Source organism: Lissotriton helveticus, chromosome 3_1 (assembly GCF_964261635.1).
Source record: "Lissotriton helveticus chromosome 3_1, aLisHel1.1, whole genome shotgun sequence".
NCBI lineage: Eukaryota > Metazoa > Chordata > Amphibia > Caudata > Salamandridae > Lissotriton > Lissotriton helveticus.
The window spans coordinates 557,251,416-557,276,147 of record NC_136061.1 but is presented as its reverse complement, the minus strand read 5'-3'; the positions used below and the strand labels follow the sequence as shown (position 1 = coordinate 557,276,147).

Here is a 24,732-nt window from a genome sequence, read left to right as displayed (position 1 = left end):
TTGGACCTCTTGGGGTCAAACGACAGCTTGGATTGCGTCTTGTCTACTCGCCCCATTCTACCTTCGCGTGTAGACCCCCTCTCAGCCAGGTGTCAACTTGGGTGTTGGGGTAGCAGCGAAGCCAACAGTCCAATGCAGGGGGGAGTCGGGTATCGCACAACTCCTTGCCTTCCTTCAAGTGTGCAGCAGGCTGGCCACGTACGCCCCCAGGTGTAAGGGGGCACAGGGCCACGCGGCAAACCCGGCCGCGTCACTCACCGCTGGTCGTCGTCTTAGCAGAAAGGGTGTCGCTATACGGACCTAGGCCACCAAAGGAGTGTGTCTCTCGGCCCTCCAGTAAAGGTCTGTAGTCCCACAGACTAGCGCCTGCCACCGTGAGTCGCCGCCAAATCCAGTTGTAGATCAGTACCCTCTGTACCAGGCCGCGCTCCCCCGGCAAACAGCACAGGGGGCCGTAGTGGTTGGTAGTGTTAGTAGTGCCCCGCCCGAGCAAGCCGCAATGGCTACGTCCTACCTTACGGGCATCTGTGTGGGAATGGGGGGGTCGCAAAACCGTTCCAGCTCATTTAGTCCCCTCCAGCCATGGAAAATACCATCGACAATGGCACTGGACTGTGCACAATGCCTTGTGAAGGGCTCTGGCACGTTCAATCACCCCCACGACCAGTAAAAAACAGAACTGCCACTGCGAGGCAACTGCCAGTAGTGTGAATTATGAGTGGGGGAAACTCCTGGAGTTTTAAAGAGACACAACACTTTTTCTCACCTTTCAGTGGAAGCCTATCAGGCTGCATTTTATTTCTGTCTTTTCATTTATGTTCACCCCTTTCTTGCACATCAGATGCTGCAGTGCAGTCTTGAAACTGCTCATTAGGAGTTCCTCAGCTGATTTCCAGGAAAAAGTTTAGCCCCATCTCGTGACCACACCAAAACAGGGGGAAGATTCCAGGCAGCCTCAGCAGTCCCTCCGGAGCCCATACGCCGGCACCACTCCAGAGTGAAGCTTTCCTTCCAGTGCGCTCAACACCCTCATGCCCCAGGATTGTCCCGCACCGCAGGCAGCCCGCTCCGCCGTCACCAACCTTCAGGAGCAGTAGCGGTCGGCTGCGCACGAGCAATAGCTCGGGCGCCCCTCAGCGCCGACACAGCAGGCCTCCGGGCGAGGTCTCAGGGCCGGGAAACGGCCTTTACAACGAAGCCGTTTCCACGAAATCTTTAACCACGCATGCAGTACAACGCATGCGTGGTTACCACTAATGCCTTTACCATGCATGCCTTTACTACGATGTTTGTAGTAAAGGCATATGTGGTAAAGGTAATAAACCCCCCCCCCCCCCCCCCCAAATAAAACAACTCACCAGAAGTCACGTCGGCATCAGTCGTTTAAGAGAAATCGGGAAAAAATGCTGTTTTCTCTTAACGACGTATGACGTCACCACGCAAATAGTCGAGGAAAAGTTTATGCGTGGTAAACAAATTAAGTTGTAACGCATGCGTGGTAAAGGCATGCGTTGCAACGGAATTCGTTTTATCGTCATATATTCCTCAGGGCCCGGGTGGAGCATTAGCTAAGGGGGCTTTTGTGGGGCTCAGCTGGGTTTCTTTATGGGCCTCCAGACTTTTAAGGATCTCACCTCTGGACCGCCGGGGGAGATCATCGGTGTGTGCAACCCACTCCGTATCTCAGGCGCCGCCCTTCGCAATCTTTCAAGGCCTCTCCGGAGATCCCTTCATCTGCAAAGGGGAGCCCCTCGAACACGGGCAGGGATGCCCAGGGGTCCAACTTTATGTGGGAGAGTGCCCTCTCTACGGCTGCCACAGCGGAGTCACCTGCGGCAGCCCAACATCGCTCCTGCAGCCGGTGAGGGAAAAGAAGGCCTCCAGGGGATATCGGGCCCAGCGCCGCTACGCCTTACGGAGCACGGCCGGGCTCGGGCCAGCTATGGGCCGCAACGCTGTCCAGGGAGCAGGCAGGCAACTCGTTCTTCCTGCCGTCGATCGATCAGGACCCCAGAGGTACGCCAGACATCTGTTAGAGGTGTAGTGTAGTGCAGCTGTAGGATTATGGGCGGATTGTGCAGCAAATTGTCGGAGCTCTCGGCTCAAGCGGCCATCTTGGTCGCGAGCTAGCTCCGCCCCCATGGCTTTGCATTGTTATACGGGTATGAGAATATTTTCTTTTTCACAGTAAAAAACAGAACTGCCACTGCGAGGCAACTGCCAGTAGTGTGAATTTTGAGTGGGGGAAACTCCTGGAGTTTTAAAGAGACACAACACTTTTTCTCACCTTTCAGTGGAAGCCTATCAGGCTGCATTTTATTTCTGTCTTTTCATTTATGTTCACCCCTTTCTTGCACATCATATGCTGCAGTGCAGTCTTGAAACTGCTCATTAGGAGTTCCTCATTTGACTTCCAGGAAACATTTTATCCTGAGACAGGCTGCTACAGGGTGCTGCTCATTGAAACCCTTTGGGACATTTCAGGGGATAATATGAAAGGTACTCCGGGTACCACATCACAGCAGGGAATTAGTCTAAGGTTTAAGAATTCAATGAAGATTCCTATGATTCAGAACTATGTCTACAAGTAAGTAACCTCCTCTAAAAATGAAAATACAAAGTTGAGTTTGAAAGTGAAAATCTGTTACTGTGTAGATAAAGCTCATTGTAAACTCCCCCCCCCAGATTGTGATAGTTCCCACTCGTTGAATCTTCTTGAGTTGTCCCGGAAGAGGACTCTACTGGCACTTGTGTTCAACTCGGGTAAAATCAAAAGAACATCAAGATTCAGGATTCATTACTTGTGCAACATTCTATTTGCTTAGTAACTGGTTGACAAATGTATTTATTTTTGACACTGTACTGTACATTCAGGAACCGTTGTGTAAAACATACATTAATATGGTTCTCTGTAAAAGTAAATATTTGTGTTAGCTGCGTCTAACACTGAGTGCCTTGCAATAAGCAGCAAACCGTTCTCTGCTTAGGCAGTGTACTCTCTAAAAATATACTAATCATGCAGGCTTACAGGATATGCGCTCTTTATTTGAACACAGATGCTTAATGGTATACTGTCAACAGCAGCAGACAGTGTTGTGTACTTCTCATTTTGAAAAGCCACTTGTGTCTCAGAGTGTAAGAAACACAGAGGTATGAGAATTCCATGGTCATAGACTGTACAGTATAAGAATACTATAAAGGCACCAATAATAGTCTACAGTTTTACTTCTCATAGTAACTTTCACTTGTATTGGGAATCACTGCCCCATGCATGCAATACTAAGCATCCAATGTTCTGGTGCCAGTATACTATCATCTTAATGAGTTATAAGCTTTAAAGTTAAAATTGTTACCCTTATTTGATCTGTCCGGCACGTGTTTTTGTAGTGCGCAGTTTTGCAGTCTCAATTTCCTCTAGATGCAAACGCTGTGCGTTATTCTTCCCTCTAGTGTTTGGATCCAGAAACGTAATATATGTTCTCCTATCCCCCCCCCCCCCCCCCCCCCCCCCAAATGTACTCACGAACCGTGGGAGGAGTTGTGATGACTCTCCATGATAATAATCGTAAGACCACAATGCTGCGGGAAACGGCTTTTACAACGAAGCCGTTTCCACGAAATCTTTAACCACGCATGCAGTACAACGCATGCGTGGTTACAACTAATGCCTTTACCACGCATGCCTTTACTACGATGTTTGTAGTAAAGGCATATGTGGTAAAAGTAAAAAACAAAAGGGGGGGGCTTGGGGGGGTCTCCCCCCCAAATAAAACAACTCACCATAAGTCACGTCGGCATCAGAGTCGATTAAGAGAAATCGGTAAAAATATGCCGTTTTCTCTTCACGACGTATGACGTCACCACGCAAATAGTCGGTGAAAGGTTTATGCGTGCTAAACGAATTCCGTTATAACGCATGCGTGGTAAAGGCATGCGTTGCAACGGAATTCGTTGTATCATCATATATTCCAATGCTGCAGTATATAGTTGCCATTGTTTGATTCTTTTTTTTTTCCGCCATTGACTTTAGAAGTGGTTTTGGAGACTGTGTCAAAATTTGTAGTTGAAGGAGAACATAGAGAGACTATATGGAAGATAGTGGAAGACCGAGGACACACAATGTGAGACCGATATCAAGAAGACAAGCAGAATGGCACAGCATAAATGTGATGGAATTCAGATATGTGAGCACTTTAAGATCTGGTAGAACACTTAAGGTATCTTCTTGTGGGACTTCGACCGGTGATTTGGTGGGGAATGGGCACAAAGGATGTATAGTTATGCACTTGCTGTTAATCTGCAAGTCATTTCTTAATCTCGAGGAAGGGGTGATGAAAAACACACCCTTTAGACTCTGCTCTGATAGCAACCACAAGTAGACTCTGAATTGCACAGACAAGGTTTGCAACTTCTACTAAGTCCAAAGCATGTTCAGCCTGTGCCAGTTTCCAAAGGACACTTTGGTATGGGCTGAGAACTTGCTGGGAGGAGAAACTAAGCAGCCTTGGTGTTGGACAGCGTCATCAGGGGGGGCTCAGAAGGAAACTTTGGGCTTTGCACTTTTTAAACCAATCAAGCACTGCCAGGGTCCCGTAAATGAGAAGAAACCCATGGTGCAAGAATAAGTACTTCTGAAAGCCTCCAAGAGAGTCTACCAAGCATGTTCCATGGTGAAACAACACCATCAGTTACTATACGCCAATACCACACCTCACTTGCGTTCTTGAAAATTACCCCCTTCTTAGCAAGTTTACTTCCTGGATTGGCAGTAAATCACAGACGGTCGGGTCCCCTTCTGAGAAGCCAAAGAAACAACATCATTGAAAGGCAGACTCGTAGTACGCTACAAAAAGGGAACCACCAAACCTCTGGTTTACTACCATCACCAAGTGTTCTGTAGTGAATATATTATAATGATTTCACAGGTAAAAAAACAAGAAAATATTACGCAAAGCACTTCTGAGAATACAAAATGCATAATAGAATAAATACTAAACATTTTAAGAGCTTTGTCAGATGTGAGGCAACCAGAAATATAAAAGTGCACTACTTGGAATAAGTGACAAAGGCGGATTGATTGACGGGCAGAGTGTTAGACAGCTGAGGGTCTGACAGAGTAATTAGAAATCAAAATGAAAAGACAGGGCAAGAGAGTTAAAAGAATACATGGTATGGCATAGCCAATTTTCCCCGTGCTGGCCACAAGTTGGAAAATGCTTCATCATGCCTTCCTATGAAACCGCAACCCTCACCCTTTGTCTCAGAGATTATCTACAGCTTGGCTTTTGCTGTATACAAATTTGGACCAAAACATATTTTTTGTTATTTTTCTAGATAGTCCTATCGCCAAAAACACGTTATTAGTATTTAATAATGCTTCCAGTATTTTCCTATGAATCCGCAAACCTTGCTACAGTAAAAATAGCTTTAAGGGGCTAATCACTGTAAGGAAATACTGGACACTAAACTTTTACATGTCCTAATTTTAAATGCTATGCACCCTGCTTTATGGGAAACAAGGCCTACTTAAGGGTGGCTTATAAATATTTAACAGGAAGGTTTGGTTGAGGTCTGTTAAAAGGGGTTATTTTGACAGGTCCAATTTGCAGTTAAAACCTGTGGAGCCCGGGTACTGCTGGCAGGCCTACAGTCATGTTTACATTGTCGCTGTAGTGGCTAGGACAATGAGCGCTGCAGTCCACTTGTGACATTTAACATACAGGCCCTGGGCACACCTTGGTACTGTATAAAAGGAGTACGCCAATTTTACACCAATTTTAGTATGTTGAAAGGAGGAGCATAAGCATCACCAGCGAAAATAAGGTTCAGCAAAAAGACGAACAAAAATTAGAATCATCCTACAAAAAGGTCAAATTTCCAACGGTTTAAAAGGGTACCAGCTGGTCCCAGAAGATCCTTACCACCTGCGCAGTCGCACAGGGTTCTATTCTATCCCCTTCACTTTCAACGTCTACATGGAGTTGATTGGTGCTCTACTCACAGATAATGTGGTACAAAAGGGAGTAGGTGATGGCTGGAGCATCTGAACTAATCAAACACTCACACCCAGTCAACAGATCTGGGTTTAATCCATCACCGTTCTTTAGCCCACTCTGCCACCCCAGTTCAGACATGGCCATATGCAAATCAGTCTGACCCTGTGCCTCATGGGAACAGTCCAGCACGAACTGCCAAGCCATGCCTTCCCTGGACCGGAAACAAGCTTCCGAGGACCAGTTTCTGGCATTTCAGCCGTCTTCAGCCCGGCTTGCTTGAATCCAGTGGCAAAGTGAGCAAGGGACTCACGTCTGAGCATACCCTGCCAACTTATGGCGAACAAAGTGGTACAAAAGGGGGTGGTGATGGCTGGAGCATCTGAACCAATCAAACACTCACACCCAGTCAACAGATCTGGGTTTAATCCATCACCGTTCTTTAGCCCACTCTGCCACCCCAGTTCAGACATGGCCATATGCAAATCAGTCTGACACTGTGCCTCATGGGAACAGTCCAGCCCGAACTGCCAAGCCATGCCTTCCCTGGACCGGAAACAAGCTTCCGAGGACCGGTTTCTGGCATTTCAACCGTCTTCAGCCCGGCTTGCTTGAATCCAGTGGCAAAGTGAGCAAGGGACTCACGTCTGAGCATACCCTGCCAACTTATGGCGAACAAAGTGGTACAAAAGGGGGTGGTGATGGCTGGAGCATCTGAACCAATCAAACACTCACACCCAGTCAACAGATCTGGGTTTAATCCATCACCGTTCTTTAGCCTTTTGTACCGCTACTCACAGATAACAGCATAAAAATTCACCAATACACAATGATACACAATTCTGCTTGAAAGTATCCTCTGCTTCACACCTTGATATCCAGCTCTTACCTAAAGCTCAACCCAACCAAGACCAAAATCTGGATATTTGCCAAGAAGTGAAACGGTATAAAGCTCAAATACCAGAACCTTTACAGCTTCAAACTGCAATTTTCACTCAATGGCTAGTCACTTGGATTCATCCTGGGTACCAGCCTCATCCTCCAGGAACACATAACCATAAAAGCAGAAAATAACAGCCTATTACCAGCTCTCTCTTCTAAAGATAGTGAAACCATTTCTTCCAGAAAGCTATTTAAACCCTCTTAGTCTTGCATATGGATTGTGGTAATGTCCTGCTCCATGGCGGCCTTTCAGACTTCACACTGACACCTTTTAGGAGTGCCCAGAAATATAGATGGAAGTTACTTCTTGACCTGTATTTCTTCAGAAATGGCTCTTAGTGCCTGACAACTCGACCATCAACTCATACTATGTACAATGCAGTTTTATAGAATTAATATAATTTCATTTTGATTCATAATCATTTTGATTTTAACTTGCATTCTAAATTCATTTGTTTTTTCCAAAAAGATGTAGGTACATAGTTCACAATTTTATTTAAAAAAATACTATAAATACATGACATAAACAGTGTATTATACAATAACATTTACACTGTCAATAAACAAATTTGCCGCTGACAATACATCATAGACCTTCCCCCAGTATATTATAATGCGGGGGCGAGACCAGACCATGTGTAGGAAGTCGGCACCCTCGACCCGACACCTGGGACAAATGTCCATGGAGGTCGGATACATATGCACCAGTCTATGCGGAGTTAAGTACATGTGGTGTAAATAATTAAATTGTGTGAACTTCAGACGGGCATTCGTTGACTTTATGCGTGTCTTTGACCCTGTTTGCGCAACGCTGATTTTTGGTTTGTAATGTAGAAATACCTCATACATATATACAATCATGGGGGCATCAAGTTTGTCTTCCCCTTCTTGGGTCATCTTCAGGAGAGGGCATTTGTTTAGGTGTTCAAATTTGGCTGGCTCGGGTAGGTGCATGAAATGACAACATACTTCTGTGGTATCAGGCCTAGCGGGTATTGTTTTCTCCATATGTAGCCACTTTACTTGTTTAATTCTTATCTATCTAGCTACAGTTTGCTTACCCATATATAATATTCCCCAGGCGTCAGACTTGATACAGAAGGTTTCGAGCAGTACTTCTGCGCTCTGTTAGGTGGTGTCGTTTTGGCTCTGCATCTGCTGGCACCATCCACGTCAGCAATGACGTGTGCTACCGATATAAGTGCCACCCCAGCGCAATGACATCAGTTCTCTCCTTTCCACGCCAGATAGCGCTGATCCATGAAGAACTACCCTCAGTCACTTTTTGGTTTTTTCTTGACTTTTAGTTGACCCTTTTTTGAAAGTTTTACTCTTCTGGTGTGACAGGATGTCCCCAAACTAACATCTGGTTTCAAACCATTGTGATTCCTTTCCATGTAGGCCAGAACATCACCCTGCCTATCTTTTTTGCTCTGCCTCACCCTTCCAAAGAGGAGGAGCGACTTCACCGGCCAGACCCAAAAAGGTTGTTCTACCTTGATCGCACAAAAGAGCTAATTCCATCAGAGCCAAGGCTGCGACCACTGCATTAGCCCATGGAGTCCCTGTCCTGGGCATCTGTTAGGCAGCAACATGGGCAGCTCTGCACATGCTTACCAAGCAATACTGCTCGGACAGTCAGGTCTGTTGAGACAGGCACTTCGCCTGTTCAGCATGGCAGAACTTTCTAGTTTAAATAGGCTTTATATTCCCACCTCCTGGGAGCAATCGCTTGGGTATCTATTCTAAGTTAAGGAATCTACAGCTAGATGTGGCAGTAAAAGATGTCATGCATAATGGTAGCCTCTGGTTTTGTAATGAAATCTACAACTAGAAGTCTGTAACAAGTTACTAACCTTTGAGGGACCTTTAACACAGTGTGCACAAATAAGCCCAGAACTCACTTCACTTTGCCTGTGCCGACATAATTATGAGCTGAGCAACAATGCTGGCACACTGCTAGAAGTCAAATAAGTTACTAGCCTTCGATAATGCATTATCTGGTATAGACTCTAACTAGCCGCAGATTCCTTACCAGCACTCCCATCCTCGCTGCTCTGTGGCCTGATTACAGTGTCAGGATCATCCTTCTAAGGGCCTTAACATTTTTCACCAGTTGTCAGTCTTCATTGTGGTTCTGGGCGTGAAAAGTCGTGAAGTAAGTAATGTCAACGCGCTACAATGGCGCCTATACAGGTACCGTGCATATTATTTCTTGCCTGAATGACAGCACTTTCCAACGTGTAGGGGTACTGCTTGAAAATATCTGGATCCAGTCTGATGCCTGGGGAATATCTGAAGGTACAGAATCTGCAGCTAGACAGAGTTGTGAGCTTATTTGTGCCCTCTGGGTTAAATGTGCCTCTAATGGAGGTCACTGTTCATATTGATTGGTGTGAGGGGTCATAGTTATAATCTGTCTTCCTTTAGTGTGTCTTTTTCTTTTCTTCTTCATTTCTTAATGTTAAATATTATTCTCTCTCTGGTGTTCTCTATTAGCAGTTATGAGCATTAAAGAGACCCCCTACCCCCTCACCCCCCCCCCCCCCCCCTCCACCCCCACCGGAGCGGAAATCCAGCAGAAATGTTCGTTAGAATATCTTCTTAAGTTTGTTCGCTTTTCTTCAGCAAGGCCATATTATGCAGCCAAAATGGTCAAGCTACCCATAAATATGTATAATTAAAAGTCAATGTTTTATAATAAAGCTTAAATCTCTTTCACAAACCCTTTTTGTAAAAGTAGAAGGATGACAGGACAGTATAGCCCTATAGGCTGCCATTATGTGATTTTTAAAACAGCGTATGTGCCTTTAAGGACCCAGAGACCATCAGTATCCCATCATGCATAGCAGGTGGCTGTTGCCTCAGTTTTTTTTTCCGGCTCCTGGTGACAGGATCTTGGAGCACTGAACTCTGCCTTTTATACTTTTTATCTTCATTCAATGATTGTTTTAATCTCTCCCTTAAACTTGCTGTCAAAATGATATCTTTGTTCAACAAGTGTCCTGCCTCTGGGCGAAAGAAGGCCCTATCAGACCCTCACGAGGTCTGCATTCTCTGCCTTCCAGCAAGCCATGTTCCTGATAATTGCCAGCACTGCAGGAAGTTTTCAAGGCGCACCCTGAGGGAAAGGGAGAAAATTAGCCTGCATGGCACTGAGGAAAGATGCAGACAGCAGGCACAGTCTAAAGAGGGGACTTCAGAGCGAGGAGAAGGTCAGTCCTCTACTAGGTCTGTGCCATCCACCTCTGAAGGACATATAAGGTCCAAAAAGAGGGTTCCAGCCCAAAAATGACATAGGCAAGGTATGGCACTAATTTGTTCACCATCAAGGGCTGGGTCGATATCGAAACAGGGTCGGTATACGTAGAAGAAAGATGCGTCGTTGATGCACAGAATGAGATTAACGTCAAAAAATGTGTTGCCGTCAAGGCGTATAGACCTGTTGACGTCCGGGAGTGGATCAGCCTCAAAGAAGGTCGATGGTTGTGAAGCATATTGATTTCGAGACATCAAAGGAGGTCCAAGAAACATATCGATGTTGAGGACTTCACAACAGTGGAAAAGGAAATGCATTTATTCATCTCCAGACCCCGAATACTCGAGGGTATACTCTCCTTCATTGATAATATTACCGGACACTCTTCCACAACCACGGCCTTAGCGCCCCTTCCACCGGCACTAGTTCCTCTGCCTGTGGCAGCTCCTCTCCGAAGTCTTAGATCGCGTTCAAGAATGCTCCATTGTTTACGCCATCACAGACACCACATATCCTGACGTTCGTCATACAGTCCATCTTCAAGGCACTCCCACCATCATAGGTCTCGATCAAGATCCAGATCACACACAAGATCGGGACATCGCTCCCAATTTACTTCCGCCACTTCCACAGGAAGATACTTGCCGACATTATCAGACTCCCCACCACCTCGGATCTCTTCGGTGAATGACATTACTACCTTCCAGAAGGTCCTGGTAGGAGAAATGGGGAGTTCAATATACAGATGTTGGTGTCTACACCTTCTACATCAGTTATATTCGAGACACTTCACCACCAGTCAGCATCAAGACCACTCCTTACTTCGGAGCCAGGCCTCCTAGAGCCAACAATGGAATTGTTTTGACTCCAGCCTCAGCTAAATCTGCTCCATCGAAGCGACACAAAAAATATAGATCTTCTGAGCAGAATCTTCTCTTCCTCTGCTTTGCCACGACTCCAGACTCAGTAGTCATATTAGTGGCCAAGAAACAACGCTGCTATTCCTGCTTCTTTCATACCACATGATAAAGAGAGCTAGAAGCTGGATTCTGTAAGCCGCAAAGTCTGTAGCACAGCTGCAACCACCATAAAGTTGGCCAATGTAGCTGCCCATTTGTGAAGGCATGAAAGAGCATTGTGGTACTCTATAAAACAGTTTGCCGATGATCTTCCCAGGGGCAAAAGGGAAGTTTTCCTATTGGCAGGCAATGAGGGCTTGATGGTCTCCAAGCAGGTCATCAGTGCCGCAACTGATTTCTCCTTTTTGGTGGCACACGAATAGTGTCACGGCGTGGCCGGGCATAAGGATTCTTGACTCCGTCTCACAACTCTGAAACCAGAGTTTTAACAAAGTATCTTTAATCTCCCATTTTCACGATTCACCCTCTTCGGTAGCCACACTGACGACGAGATGGCTCGGATGGAATGCAAAATGGAGACCCTAAGGCGGTTGGCCTAGAAAAGCCATAGGAACAAAAAAAGTCTTTCAAGACCCACCAGTGCCGTTTTTACCCCCAGGGGGTTCAAACTCCTCCCTGGTATCAGGTTGCAGCAACTTCAACAGCAACGACCTTACCCACAACAGCAGCAAAGGCAGTCTAGAGGAAGATTCACCCAACAGCCTTCTCAAGGGTGCGAACCGACTCAAACCCAGAAAACTTTTCTTCACTCTCTCTTCTGTTACCCAATCCAGGAGGGGGAAGCTTTTCTCATAGCGGCAAAAAAAATCACAAAAGACGCCTGGGTATTGAATATTGTTTGAAATGAGTATTGTCTCAGATTCACAAGTCCTCCACCGACCATATCACCAAAACCATCATCTGCAAATGCAACAATACGAAGCCAACATTGTGCTGCTGAAGCATGCGGTGGAGGCCATTCCTTACAAGCAACGAGAAACAGACATTTATTCCAGATATTTTCTGGTAAAGTAGAAAGACCAGTACAAATTCAGACCCATTCTCGTCTTGAAATTGGCCAACAAATGGATAAGTCAAGAAAAGTTTTGGATTCTGGAATTGCATCAGATCTATCCTCAATTACTCCAGGGAGATTGGCTGTGCTCTAGAGACCTTACAAATGTGTATTTTCATGTACTAATCGGCAAGTAGCATTGCAAGTTCTTGAGGTTTGTCGTGGAGCAGGATCATTATCAGTACCAAGTACTTACATTTGGCCTAAAGTCAGCACCCAAAACTTTCTTGAAGTGCATGGCAGTAGTAGCTGCCTACCTCAGGAAACATCGAATCTTCGTCTACCCCTACCTAGAGGATTGGCTAATCAAACCCTGGCTTCATTACAACTGGACATGAGGTATCCTTCAACCGTTAGGGCTTCATATCAAACACAACAAATCAACTTCTGTTCCTGTTCAGACTCTTTATTATTTGAGGGCTTCCATCGATACCATTTCAGGCTAGGGTGTTTCCTTCGGTGGAGAGATTATGATTGATTTTTCTGAGGTGTCACTCTGTCTTAAAAATCTCTGATCTCACATTGAGGTCAGTGTTATCTCACCTCGGGTCGATGGCCTTGTGTATTTCCTTATCTACGAATGCCCGGCTCCACATGTGACCTCTTCAGGAATGGCTTGAGGATAAGTGGGACAAGTTGACAATGAACTGGGAAGACATGCTCATACTCTCCCACCCTCCTCCCCCACCCCAGCATGCAAAACGACCTCTGAAATAGTGGTGCTCTCCAACCAACCTGCTTCAAGGAATGCCACTACTAGGGTGGGCAGCCCACATGCATCTTCTTCAAATTGGAAGGCAAGTGGTCTCTGAGAGAGATGACCTATCACATCAATCTCGTAGAGCTGCAGGCAGTTTCACCTTGTGCTAAAAGCCTTTCCCCCGTCATTCAAGGTCCAGTCCCTTCTTGTTCATATGCACAATACGACTACCGTGTTATACCTCAACAAGCAGGAGGGAATGAGGTCCAGACCCTTATCCCACAAGGCCCATACAATTTGGAAATGGCGGATAGCCAGAAAAGGATCACGGCGACTCACCTCTTAGGTGTGCGAAATGTTCAGGCAGATGCCCTCAGCAGAGTCCTGCAAGAACACCACAAATGGATCCTTCACAACCAGGTCATGCAAAACATGTTTAGGCTGTGGGGTGTTCCACATTTTGACTTGTTCGCCACTGCAGAAAACAGAAAATGCAGAAGCTTCACCTCAAGATACTTCCAACCTGGGTCTCTGGAGAATGTCCTGTGGATCGACTGGTCTGGCAAATCTCTCTATGCCTTTACACTGGTCCCGCTGATCCTGTCCTCATCAAACTGTCCTTCCCAAGAGCCAGAATGATTTTTATAGCCCTGGAGTGGCCACATCAATAGTGGTGCACAAACCTTATTCACCAGTCAGAGAGTCCACTTCTCAAGCTGCCATGCAGACCAGATCTTCTAACGAAATTCGGAACCCGGATGGTTCACCCTAATCGCTCCTCCTTGAATTTGGTAGCGTGACTCCTGAGCTAGTTCAGTATGGACACTTGAACCTGCCACAAGACTAAGGAGGCTAAGCGGCAGTCAACCAGTTCAGCATATGGCTTCAAATGGAAGAGATTTTCCATTTGATGGTGTTCTAGAAATGTGGACCCTCCAACTTGCAAGGAAGATGTCATTCTTCCATCCTTGCTTCAGTTTGCAAAATCTGGCTTGCAATTATCTTCCATAAGGTTCACTTGGCAGCTCTTACTGCCTTCACAAACCTTTTTTTTCAAAATACCAGTGATCAACGATTTTCTAGAAGGGTTGAAGAAGGTTTTCCCTCCCATTAAACGTCCTTCCCCCTCCTTGGGAGCTTAACATACTCCTTTCACGAGTCATGCAGGACCCTTTTAAATCCATTCACAAGTCATCCCTGCAACATCTCTCATAGAAAGCAATTTTCTTCCTAGCAATCACATCAGCTCGTAGGATTAGCAAAATCCAGCATTATGTGCTCACGAATGATACACAATTTTTCACTCTAACAAAGTAGGCATGAGGACTCACCTGAAATTCTCCAGAAGGTTATTTTGGATTTCTACGTTAATCAGACGATTTCATTGCCAACTTCGGCTGAAAGAACCCTTCATTCCCTGGATGTGAGGAAGGTTTTGAAGTTTTATCTAGATAAATCATGTGACCTATGCAGATCGGACCAATTGTTTATCAATTATGGCCTGGTCCGTACAGGTTTAGCCACTTCTCACGTTGGATAGTGTCTTTTATCCTGTTATGCTACCAAAAAAACAATAAAAATGTATCAGCTATACCAAAGGGTCATTCTACTAGGGGCAAAGCAGCTACTGCCATGTTGATGAGAAATGTCTCTATAGCAGAGATTTTTAAAGCTGCTACATCGAGATCGGTTCACACATTCTCCAAACACTATTGTTTGGATTCAGATGCTCGAACAGATGTTGAAGTAGCACAAGTCTCTGTCAGAAATCTATTTGCTTAATAAAGTCCTTTTGTCATTCCTCGGTCTTTCTCAACACTCTTTGTGGGAATGGACTTGCTATTCTATTTAATGCTTATGATTATCATTGGAGATCCCCTCAGCGAGAAGGTATGATATATGACTAGTCCATCTATTGGACCTCTTGTTTCTCAGTTTCTCCTATTCTGTGGACTACCCAGCAGTAATTAGATTTTTTTTGTCTCCCAGCAGTTCTGCGAAAAGGACAGTTCTGTAGTAGGGGAATCTCTGTTATAGTCATAATCTAGTGAATAGTCCCGCCCATGTGCGTGGACCCCGGAGCAATCAAAAATAATCTCTTAAAGTGTCGAAAAATGCGGACCTGCACAGACACTTAAGAGAGAATTAAAGACAGATAATGCAGCCTATAACACAGGCTACACTGTCCAGTACTTCAACTAGAAATTCCACCAAACAAATCCACAAAACAGCAAAGCCTGTACAGATTTCCCTTGCTTCAGCAGCAAAAACCCCCTGGAATGATAGAGAGGAGGATCTGGACAGACAAGCCCCATAGGTTGCCATTATGTGGCTCAGAACAGGATACTGTGCCTTTAAGAGAACTTTCCAGAACGTCACAGTATCCCAGAATGCACTGCAGGTCCCTTTTACTTTCAGTTCTTTTTTCCGGCTCCTGCAAGCAGGACCCTGGAGCATTGAGCTCTCCCTTTTCAAGGGTTTATTGGTGATTTTCCACTATTAATTTCGTTTTGAGTGCTTCTAAAGTACCTTAGTGCTGTTCTTCTTGGATTGTGCTCCCTTTTGATGTCAAATATGCCTGTATTATTTGACAAATGCCCGGAGTGTTCCAGGAAGAAGGCCAAATCAGATCCCCATGAGGTGTGTATCCTCTGCCTCCCCTCTTCCCATGTCCCAGAGGAGTGTGAGATTTGTCAGGGCTTCTCTGGCAGGACCCTGAAGGACAGACAGAAGATCAGGCTTCAGGGACTCGAGGAAAGAAGGCTGAAGGCGCAAGGTGGGTCTGGAGGGACTACTTCTGCCCGTGCTGAGGCCTCTGGGGGGCTCCCCAGGGGCAGGAAGACCAGCAAGCGTGCCCACTCTCCGTCTGGGTCGATTGCGCCGACCACGATGTCGAGAGGGATGACTACGGTCTGTTCCCCAACTCCCCAGGGCTCTGGGGCGACGCGCCGTGGACGTCGAGGGAGTTGCACAGACCGCCGTCGAAGTCTTCTGTGACGATTTCGTCGTCATCCTCGTCGGACTCGACGTCGAGTGATCGACGTCGAAGGGCCCGGCGTCGGCGCTCGCCGTCGCAGGGACTTCGCCGTCGGCGAAGAGGAGAAGATCGTCCTCGAGGGGAACCTCGTCGTCGAGGAGTGGACCTTCGTCGAGGCAGAAGAGGTCGCCGTCGAGGCGGAAGAGGTCGCCGTCGAGGCGGTCGCCGTCAAGGCGGACGAGGTAGCCGTCGAGGCGCAAGAGGTCATCGTCGATGCGGTTGAGATCGCCGTCGAGGCACGAGAGATCGATGTCGAGGCGGACGAAGTCGCCGTCGAGGCATGGAAGACTGTCGACGCCAAGGAAGAGACGCTCGACGTCGAGGGGCCGACGCTCGCCGTCTGGTCACCGTTCTTCGACGTCGAAGAAGCTGGAGAAGAGGCCTGATGCCATGGGAGGCTCGCCAATGTCCCAGGCTGGTGGTGGATCACCGGGCTCGGTGTATTCCGAGGTGTATACGCCATCGCAAGTTACGCCTCCGCCTCCATTGCCGAGGGGTCTCCCTCCGAGGGCTCCTACCCCTCCTCCTTTGCCTCCGCTTCCGCAACCCGTACCTCGACCGCAGGTGCCAGAGAGGCCGCCCCCGGTTCCTCCGAGGTCGGCTTCATTACCCAGGTTTCCGACCCCTCCCAAAGGGACTCCTAAGCCGCAGGCCCCGGTCAAACCTAAGACGCCCGCTCCGGTGGAACCGGCGCATCGTCCGAGGCCTAGGAAGTCAAGATCACGCTCCGGACGGAGAGGAAGATCTAGGAGTCGGCGCAGATCCTCCACTAGATCTAGACATCGCCATAGGAGGCGAGGATCCAGGTCCCGCACGGACTCCTCCTGGACACGATCCTATTCGCCGACCTTGTCGGATTCCCCGGGGACAAGGGTGTCTCCGGTGGACGACTTCAGCACGTTCCAGGAGGTTCTCCTGAGGGGGGCGACAAAGTTAGGCATCACGGTGACGGCTCCTACACCTACGACGTCCGTGATATTTGAGACACTTCACAAGAAGCATTTGTGTCGCCTCCTGCTGCCTTTGGTGCCAGGTTTGGTGGAACCTGCGGAGGAGCTGTTCCTTACGCCAGCGGTGGTGAAGGCCGCTCCCTCCCGACTTCTGAAGAAGTACAGGGCCCCGGATTCGGACCCGGCTTTCCTGCGAATGGATCCAGTGCCCGACTCCGTTATAGTGACGGCGGCCAGGAAGTTACACTCTACCTCCCCGTCCTCCACCGTGCCGCCTGATAAGGAAAGCCGATGGATCGACTCGGCTGGGAGGAAGGCTTGTGGGACTGTTTCCACTACCATGAAAGCCTCCAGCGATTCGGCTTTGCTGGGGCGGTATGACCGTGCCCTGTGGGATTCCCTGCAACAGTTCACGGACCTTCTGCCACGAGACAAGAGGGAGGACTTCCTAGAGATCCTTAAGGAAGGGATGCTGGTTTTAAACCAGGTCATCAGCGCGGCTGCGGATATCTCTCTTTTGGGGGCCCATGGGTACTGTCATGGGATTAACCAGCGCCGTCATGCTTGGCTCCGGCTCACGTCACTCAAGCCGGAGGCCCAGCAGCGGATGGCCAATCTGCAGTTTTCAGGTGAAACACTGTTCGGAAAAGATGGCGATGATGAGATGGCCCGCATGAAGGCGGAGGCAGAGACCCTAACGGCGGTGGGCTTGGAGAAGCCCAAGGAAAAGAAGTCCTACCGACCGTTCCAGAGACGGTTCGGTGCACAGGGCAGAGGGCGAGGACAGTCTTCGGGACAGCAGCAGCAACAACAGGGGCAGTTCCGGAGACCCTTCCAGAAGCGCCAGAAGGGTAGAGGTGGACAGCAGTTCTCTACAGCGAACAAAGGCCAGGCCGGGTCTCGACCCTGAGCGGTTACTTCCCCTTCATCCGTTACCCGCTCCGGTGGGGGGAAGCGTTCAATTTTTTCTGGCAGAGTGGAGAAAAATTACTCAGGACAAGTGGGTGCTGAATATTGTTTGCAATGGATACAGTCTTCGGTTCACCAGCCCTCCTCCATCGATTCCTCCGGTCAGCTCGCAGTATCAACTGCGCGAGCTCCAGGCGGAGGCCGATATCCTGTTAAGGAAAAGGGCGATAGAAGACGTACCTCTGTCTCAAAGAGGAAGAGGTCTGTACTCCCGGTTCTTTCTGGTCCGCAAGAAGGACAAGAACGAGTTCAGGCCCATTCTGGACTTGCGACAGGCAAACAAGTGGATTCGCAGAGAAAAGTTTCGCATGCTGTCGTTGCATCAGATTTTTCCTCAGTTGCAACAGGGAGACTGGCTATGTGCAATAGACCTACAGGATGCGTACTTCCATGTGCCTATTGCACTCAAACACAGGAAGTTCCTGCGATTTCAAGTCGGCACCAATCACTATCAGTACATGGTACTTCCATTCGGGCTGAAGTCTGCGCCCAGAACTTTCTCGAAGTGCATGGCAGTGGTAGCAGCACACCTGAGGAAGAACAAGGTGTTTGTCTACCCGTACCTGGACGATTGGTTGATCAAGGCCTCCTCCTTCTCGGAAGCTCAAGCGCACTTCCAGAAGACGTGCGTTCTATTGAACAAGCTGGGGTTGCACATCAACATGTCCAAGTCTGTCCCGACTCCGGTCCAGTGCATTCAGTACTTTGGAGCCACCATCGATACGATGTCGGCAAGCGTGTCTCCTTCGGAGGAGCGACGATTATCACTCCTTCGGAAGGCTCAGGCTCTTATGACCACTCCATCTACAACAGTGAGGAAGGTGTCTTCTCTACTGGGATCGATGGCCTCTTGTATCTTCCTGACGCCACACGCGCGGCTGCACATGAGGCCGCTGCAGGAGTGCTTGGAGGATCAGTGGGACCAGAGGAGAGGATCTTGGGATGACAAGATACGACTGTCTCTGCATGCTCTTCAGTCTCTGAAGTGGTGGTGTTCAGCGGAGAATCTCCTCAGAGGAGTTCCCTTCCACAAGGACATTCCCACTCAGACTATCGTGACGGATGCTTCTCTCCAGGGCTGGGGAGCGCACTACGGAGATTTACAGATTCAAGGGACGTGGTCCCCGACGGAGTCCACGTACCACATCAATTTCCTGGAACTCAGAGCTGTTCACTTGGCACTGAAGGCCTTTCTCCCGTCCTTGCAGACCAACTCTCTGCTTGTACAGACGGACAATACGACCACGATGTATTACCTCAACAAGCAGGGGGGTTCGAGATCACGCACCCTGTCGCAGGAGGCGCAGGCGATCTGGCACTGGCTTCTGGCCCGAGGACTGACGATAACGGCCACCCATCTGCCAGGTGTGCAAAATGTTCAGGCAGACGCACTGAGCCAGACTGATTCAGGAAAACCACGAATGGGTCATAAACGATGAAGTACTAGGAGAAGTCTTCGCAAGGTGGGGAACTCCAGACGTAGATCTGTTCGCCACCGCAGAAAACAGCAAATGCTGAGACTTCGTCTCCAGGTACTACCAGCCGGGGACACTGGGGAATGCGTTATGGATCAACTGGTCGGACAGCTTTCTGTACGCTTTTCCACCCATTCCCCTGATTCCGACGGTTCTCATCAAGCTGTCCCAGTCCAGGGCGCGGATGATACTGATTGCCCCGGAATGGCCCAGGCAGTGGTGGTTCACGGACCTGCTTCACCGGTCTCTCCTTCCTCACATGAAGTTGCCGTGCAGGCCGGACCTTCTCACGAAGTTCGGGGGGCAGATGTTACACCCCAACCTCTTGTCTTTGAGTTTGGCGGCATGGCTCCTGAGATAGTGCAATATGGCCATCTTAATCTCCCAGAAGATTGCATGGACATACTGAAGGAGGCTAAGCGACCTTCCATTAGGACTTCTTATGCTTACAAGTGGAAGAGGTTTTGTATCTGGTGCAAGTCCAAGAACTATGACCCGACGGCATGTAAGGAAGATGTCATCCTTCCATACCTTCTACATCTGGCGCAGTCTGGCCTTAATGTCCATTCCATTAAGGTCCATCTGGCTGCATTGACTGCCTACAGGAAATGCCCTTCACAGACTTCCTTCTTCCAGATCCCTGTGATCAAAGACTTTTTGGAAGGCTTGAAGAAAGTGTTTCCTCCTGTCAGGCTTCCTTCGCCCTCATGGGAACTGAATGTGGTGCTGTCCAGGTTGATGAAGGAGCCTTTTGAACCTATTCATAAGGCTTCGTTGCAGCACCTGTCCTGGAAGGCGGCGTTCCTCGTGGCCATTACATCGGCCCGCAGGGTGAGTGAGATTCAGGCGTTGTGTTGCCAAGAACCTTATACTGTATTTCATGCTGCTAAGGTTGTTATGCGTACTCACCCTAAGTTTCTTCCCAAGGTTATTTCTGATTTTCATGTCAACCAGACTATAACTTTGCCTACGTTTTTTCAGAATCCTTCATCTCCAGCGGAAAGGTCTTTAAATTCCCTGGATGTTCGAAGGGTGTTGAAATTTTATCTGGATAAAACCAAAGATATTCATAGGTCGGACCAATTGTTTATCAATTGTGGATCAGTCAGGACAGGTCCTGCTACCTCTAAGCAGTCCATCTCGAGGTGGATTGTGTCCTGCATACAATTGTGTTACCAAAAAGCTAATAAGACTTTAGGGGGTAAACCTAAGGCTCATTCCACCAGGGGCAAAGCTGCCACGACTGCTTTGCTCCGTAATGTTCCAATTGCAGAGATCTGCCAGGCGGCCACTTGGAAGTCGGTCCATACCTTTGCTAAGCATTACTGTCTGGACACTGATGCCAGGGCAGACGCTCAGGTTGGGCAGGCTTCGCTGCGAAATCTGTTCGCACAGTAGTGGTGTTATTTCTCTTTTCTCCACCGCCGCTTTGGTGTGGGGATGGGCTTGCCATTCTATTCACTAGATTATGACTACACACAGAGATCCCCTACTACAGAAGGAGTAGTTTCTGTCCTGTAACTCCAGTTCTGTAGTTGGGGTATCTCTGTTATAGTCATAAGCGCCCGCCCTCCTCCCCGGTGGAGGGAGATATTCATGTAAGGAATGCTACAGGTCTGGCGTGTTACGCCTTCAAAAAGAACTGAAAGTAAAAGGGACCTGCAGTGCATTCTGGGATACTGTGAAGTTCTGGAAAGTTCTCTTAAAAGCACAGTATCCTATTCTGAGCCACATAATGGCAGCCTATGGGGCTTGTCTGTCCAGATCCTCCTCTCTATCATTCCAGGGGTTTTTTGCTGCTGAAGCAAGGGAAATCTGTACAGGCTTTGCTGTTTTGTGGATTTTTTTGGTGGAATTTCTAGTTGAAGTACTGGACAGTGTAGCCTGTGTTATAGGCTGCATTACCTGTCTTTAATTCTCTCTTAAGTGTCTGTGCAGGTCTGCATTTTTCGACACTTTAAGAGATTATTTTTGATTGCTCCGGGGTCCATGCACATGGGCGGGACTATTCACTAGATTATGACTATAACAGAGATACCCCTACTACAGAACTGGAGTTACAGGACAGAAACTACTCCTTCTAAATGTCTCTATACTTGCTCCCTCTGTCCCTTCCACTAAAGCTGAACTCTCATTGTTTTCCTCTCCAAGAGTGATTTTCCAAGGCTTCACATTTTAAGGCCGATGCATCTGTCTGAGGTAACCGTCCCTCAAAAAGAAGCTTATGAGGCGTGTAGATGTTGAATTTTGACTTCTGCATCAAGGACCCTAGAGCCCACTGAATCTTTGTCAGAATGGAGATCTGCAATATTTTGCTCTAGATCAATGTTCACATTGGTTGTCTCTTGGATGAATCAGCCTTTATTTATTCTTAGTTTGCTCTTGAAAGATTCTAGAATGGCAATGAGATCTTTATTTGTCAGTGACATTGTGTTGTTCGATATTGATCATCTGGGATCCGGTGGCTGGGGTCTTTTCTCTTTTAGTCACTTCATTTGTGCAATGTTAGGAGAGAAAAAGCTTGTGACCCACTATTGGGTTTGTCGTGTGTGTGCTTGTGGAATTTTCAGCAGTTTTTTTCTTGGTTTCATGTAGTAAGTGTTGTTATTATCTGTGTGTATCCTTACGGGTGGGTGTTACTTTCTGTGCTCCATTGCTTGTATCTCTTTTCACTGCGTTCAGGGTCTTTTGTTGCGGTGCACAGCTCAAAAAGTGCGTCAGACCTCTTGTTTGCGGGCGATTCTGGTTTCTAGCTTGCCCTTGCTCATCAGCCTGGTCTCTGTACTATCTTGAGTGTGAGAGCTCAGCCCAATCCGATCGAGCTCCTCAGGTCGGTGTTCTTATGTCTCCCTGGGCTTCATTTATGTGCCTACCTACTGCTTAGAAAATCTCTCCGCCACTCTTCTGTTGCGTCGGACGTGCTGCAGTCCCGGTTTACTGGACCTAATTTGAAGGGCCCCACCAAAGAAGGCTCAGTATGGGGTATCTGCTCTAAACAGTGCCATAGCCATACCCCTAATGTATTCTTTTAGCACTAATATTAGTAATCATGTTTAAAACATGGGCATCTCTACTTACTGACCCTTGAGCTGATGATATATGTTCTTATTACTGATAATTGCACAGAGTTGTTCCTAACTCAAATGTTTTCTTTGTTACATGTATTTTCTCTTTGGTTTCCAGTGGAAGGAACAACTAAAAGAGCAAAAGTTGCATGCAATGCTTATATGGTCCCTGTGGGACATCGGATGGTGGTGATGAACCAAATCTATCGACAGACGCTGGCAAAGAGCTCAGAGATGCTTGTTGGCGCTCATGTGAAGATTCACAGATGCAATGAGTCTTTCATATACCTCCTCTCTCCGTTAAGGTAAGCTCATCTCTCTCTTACTTCCTTCTCTATTTTGGAGTGCACACATTCTGTAAGAGAAGTTAGTCGATCACAGCCGGATTCTTTGTTTACCGTAAAAGCAAAGTAAAATATTCAATGCCACTTTGTTCCTTTGTTTCATAGAATATATTATTTGATGATGGTGAGTTCATGTCATGGTAACTGAAAATCTTCCTAGCCTTTAAAGGTTAACACCAAATGTTATTCTCTCCCCTTAACCCGAAGACACTTTCACCTGAAATTTTGCCTGGAAATTCCTGTTTTGTCACCAGCAGATAAAGATGAGTTGCCTTTCTTTTGATTTCACATGAAAAAACATTGCTATTCTGTAACCTTGATCTTGTTTTGATTTTAAAGCCCATGACTAGGATAAGTACACTGCATGACAGGCACTCCTTAAGATTTTCTTTCTTTCTTTTTATGAAATATGATTGTTGGGACTGGTATGTCTCTTGCATGGTCTGCTTGCATGTTCCCATGCCTTGTGTGTCCAATTGAGTGTGTATTTGGTGTCCTTATTTTTATTTTGGCCCTAGACTCATACTATTTTAGGCCCAGGCCTGTCCCTGATTGTGCACAACCTGCCTTGAGCCCTGGAGGGACGCAGAAAGTGTGCCCTCATAGAAGGCAGAGGACTACTGTTCCTGTCCTGAATAGGGCCCAGCAAGCGATTGGCAGCATACTATGTTTAAAAATTAACATGGCGGCCAGACCTTTTTATCTTTGTCTCTGAGATTTAGCCTACAAGCCCCACTTGTGTAAAGTGCCACTGATATGTGAATGCCCACAGCATCACCCCAACATCCTGTGTGTATGTCGATATGTGTCCATTTTTTGAGTGAATTTTGCTCATGTGCAGCACTAGGACCTTGAGAGTGAATCAGTACTGAAGACAGTGGGATCTATTTTGGAAAGCCCTGGTTTGGTACAGCACAAGACTGACGATGTGGACAGCTTCCCCAGACAGTGAAATTGTATTGTCTGCATTCCTGTGACTGGAAGGTAGCGATTCTGACACTGAAGTGAGGAGGATAGAGACTACCTTTAGAGGTTCCTTAAAGCAAAAATGTTCACAAAGTCAAGTATGGTGACCTAAGTCTGGCTCTTATGTTCTGAAAGTAGAAACGGTCAGTTCTGCTGTTTATATGTAATGAAAACAAATAAAATTGTTTGTCACGTTTTTTTCCCCTTAAAGACATTTGCTGGGAACTGAGTGCTAATTATTTCTTCCTGATCGCTGTCATTTGGTTTATGGTGGGGGGAGAGGCAGGATAGGAGTTTGTTGTGCAGGACGAGAATGCTTCTAGGTCAGGCCGCCCTTTTTCTATCCCTGATTAATGCTTCAGAGACACTGATGACAGCCAGGGGCAAAAAACTCACGCTTTATCGTATATATGTCAGAGCTCCAGTTTGAAGGCTGCCCAGTGCTACCTCCTAAACTCCGTGTAGTCCTCTGTTGCCTAGGTGCTTCTCACTGCCTCCTCCATATTGGGCCCGATGTAGGTGGCCATTTACCGACCGGTAACGGCCGATTTCGGCCGTTACCGACCAGTAAATGGGTATTTGTGATGTAGGGGCCCTATTTTACCGATTCGGTAAAATTACCGAATCGGTAAAATAGGGCATGTCTGTGTGCCACATGGCACACATGCCTGTATTTGGGGTGCTAAAGGGTGTCAAAGTGACACCCCCTGCACCCTTGCTGAAATCGGTATTTACCGAATCGGTAAATACCGATTCGATATTGCCCATTGATTCCTATGGGCTTCAAGGCCCATAGGAATCAATGGGCAATACCGATTCGGTAAATACCGATTTTTACTGATTCGGTAATTCAATTACCGAATCTTCCTAAATCTCCCTCCTTCATATTTACAGATTCATAAATACCGAATCGGTAAAATTCGGTATTTATGAATCGGTAAATACGATTTTCCTACATCTGGCCCATTGTGTTTGTCCTTGTGTACTTCCCCCACCATTGTTTCTTGCTCGTGTAATTCTCCCCCAGCTGCTTCACGTTGCTCTTGTTCGTCTGTTTG

At 47.3% G+C, this 24,732-nt stretch overlaps 1 protein-coding gene across 3 annotated transcripts in view; it reads left to right on the top strand.

The window, feature by feature from the left end:
- Window positions 1–24,732, top strand: part of TBCCD1 (TBCC domain containing 1) — a 186,138-nt gene that overhangs the window by 89,053 nt on the left and 72,353 nt on the right. For all 3 annotated transcript variants that reach the window (XR_013608679.1, XM_078680477.1, XM_078680478.1), the window contains exon 5: window positions 22,483–22,669. Coding sequence is in view for 2 of the 3 variants with exons in the window: in XM_078680477.1 (XP_078536603.1) it covers window positions 22,483–22,669 (187 nt within the window). In the remaining variant the exon portion in view is untranslated. The remainder of the gene's footprint in view (window positions 1–22,482; window positions 22,670–24,732) is intronic.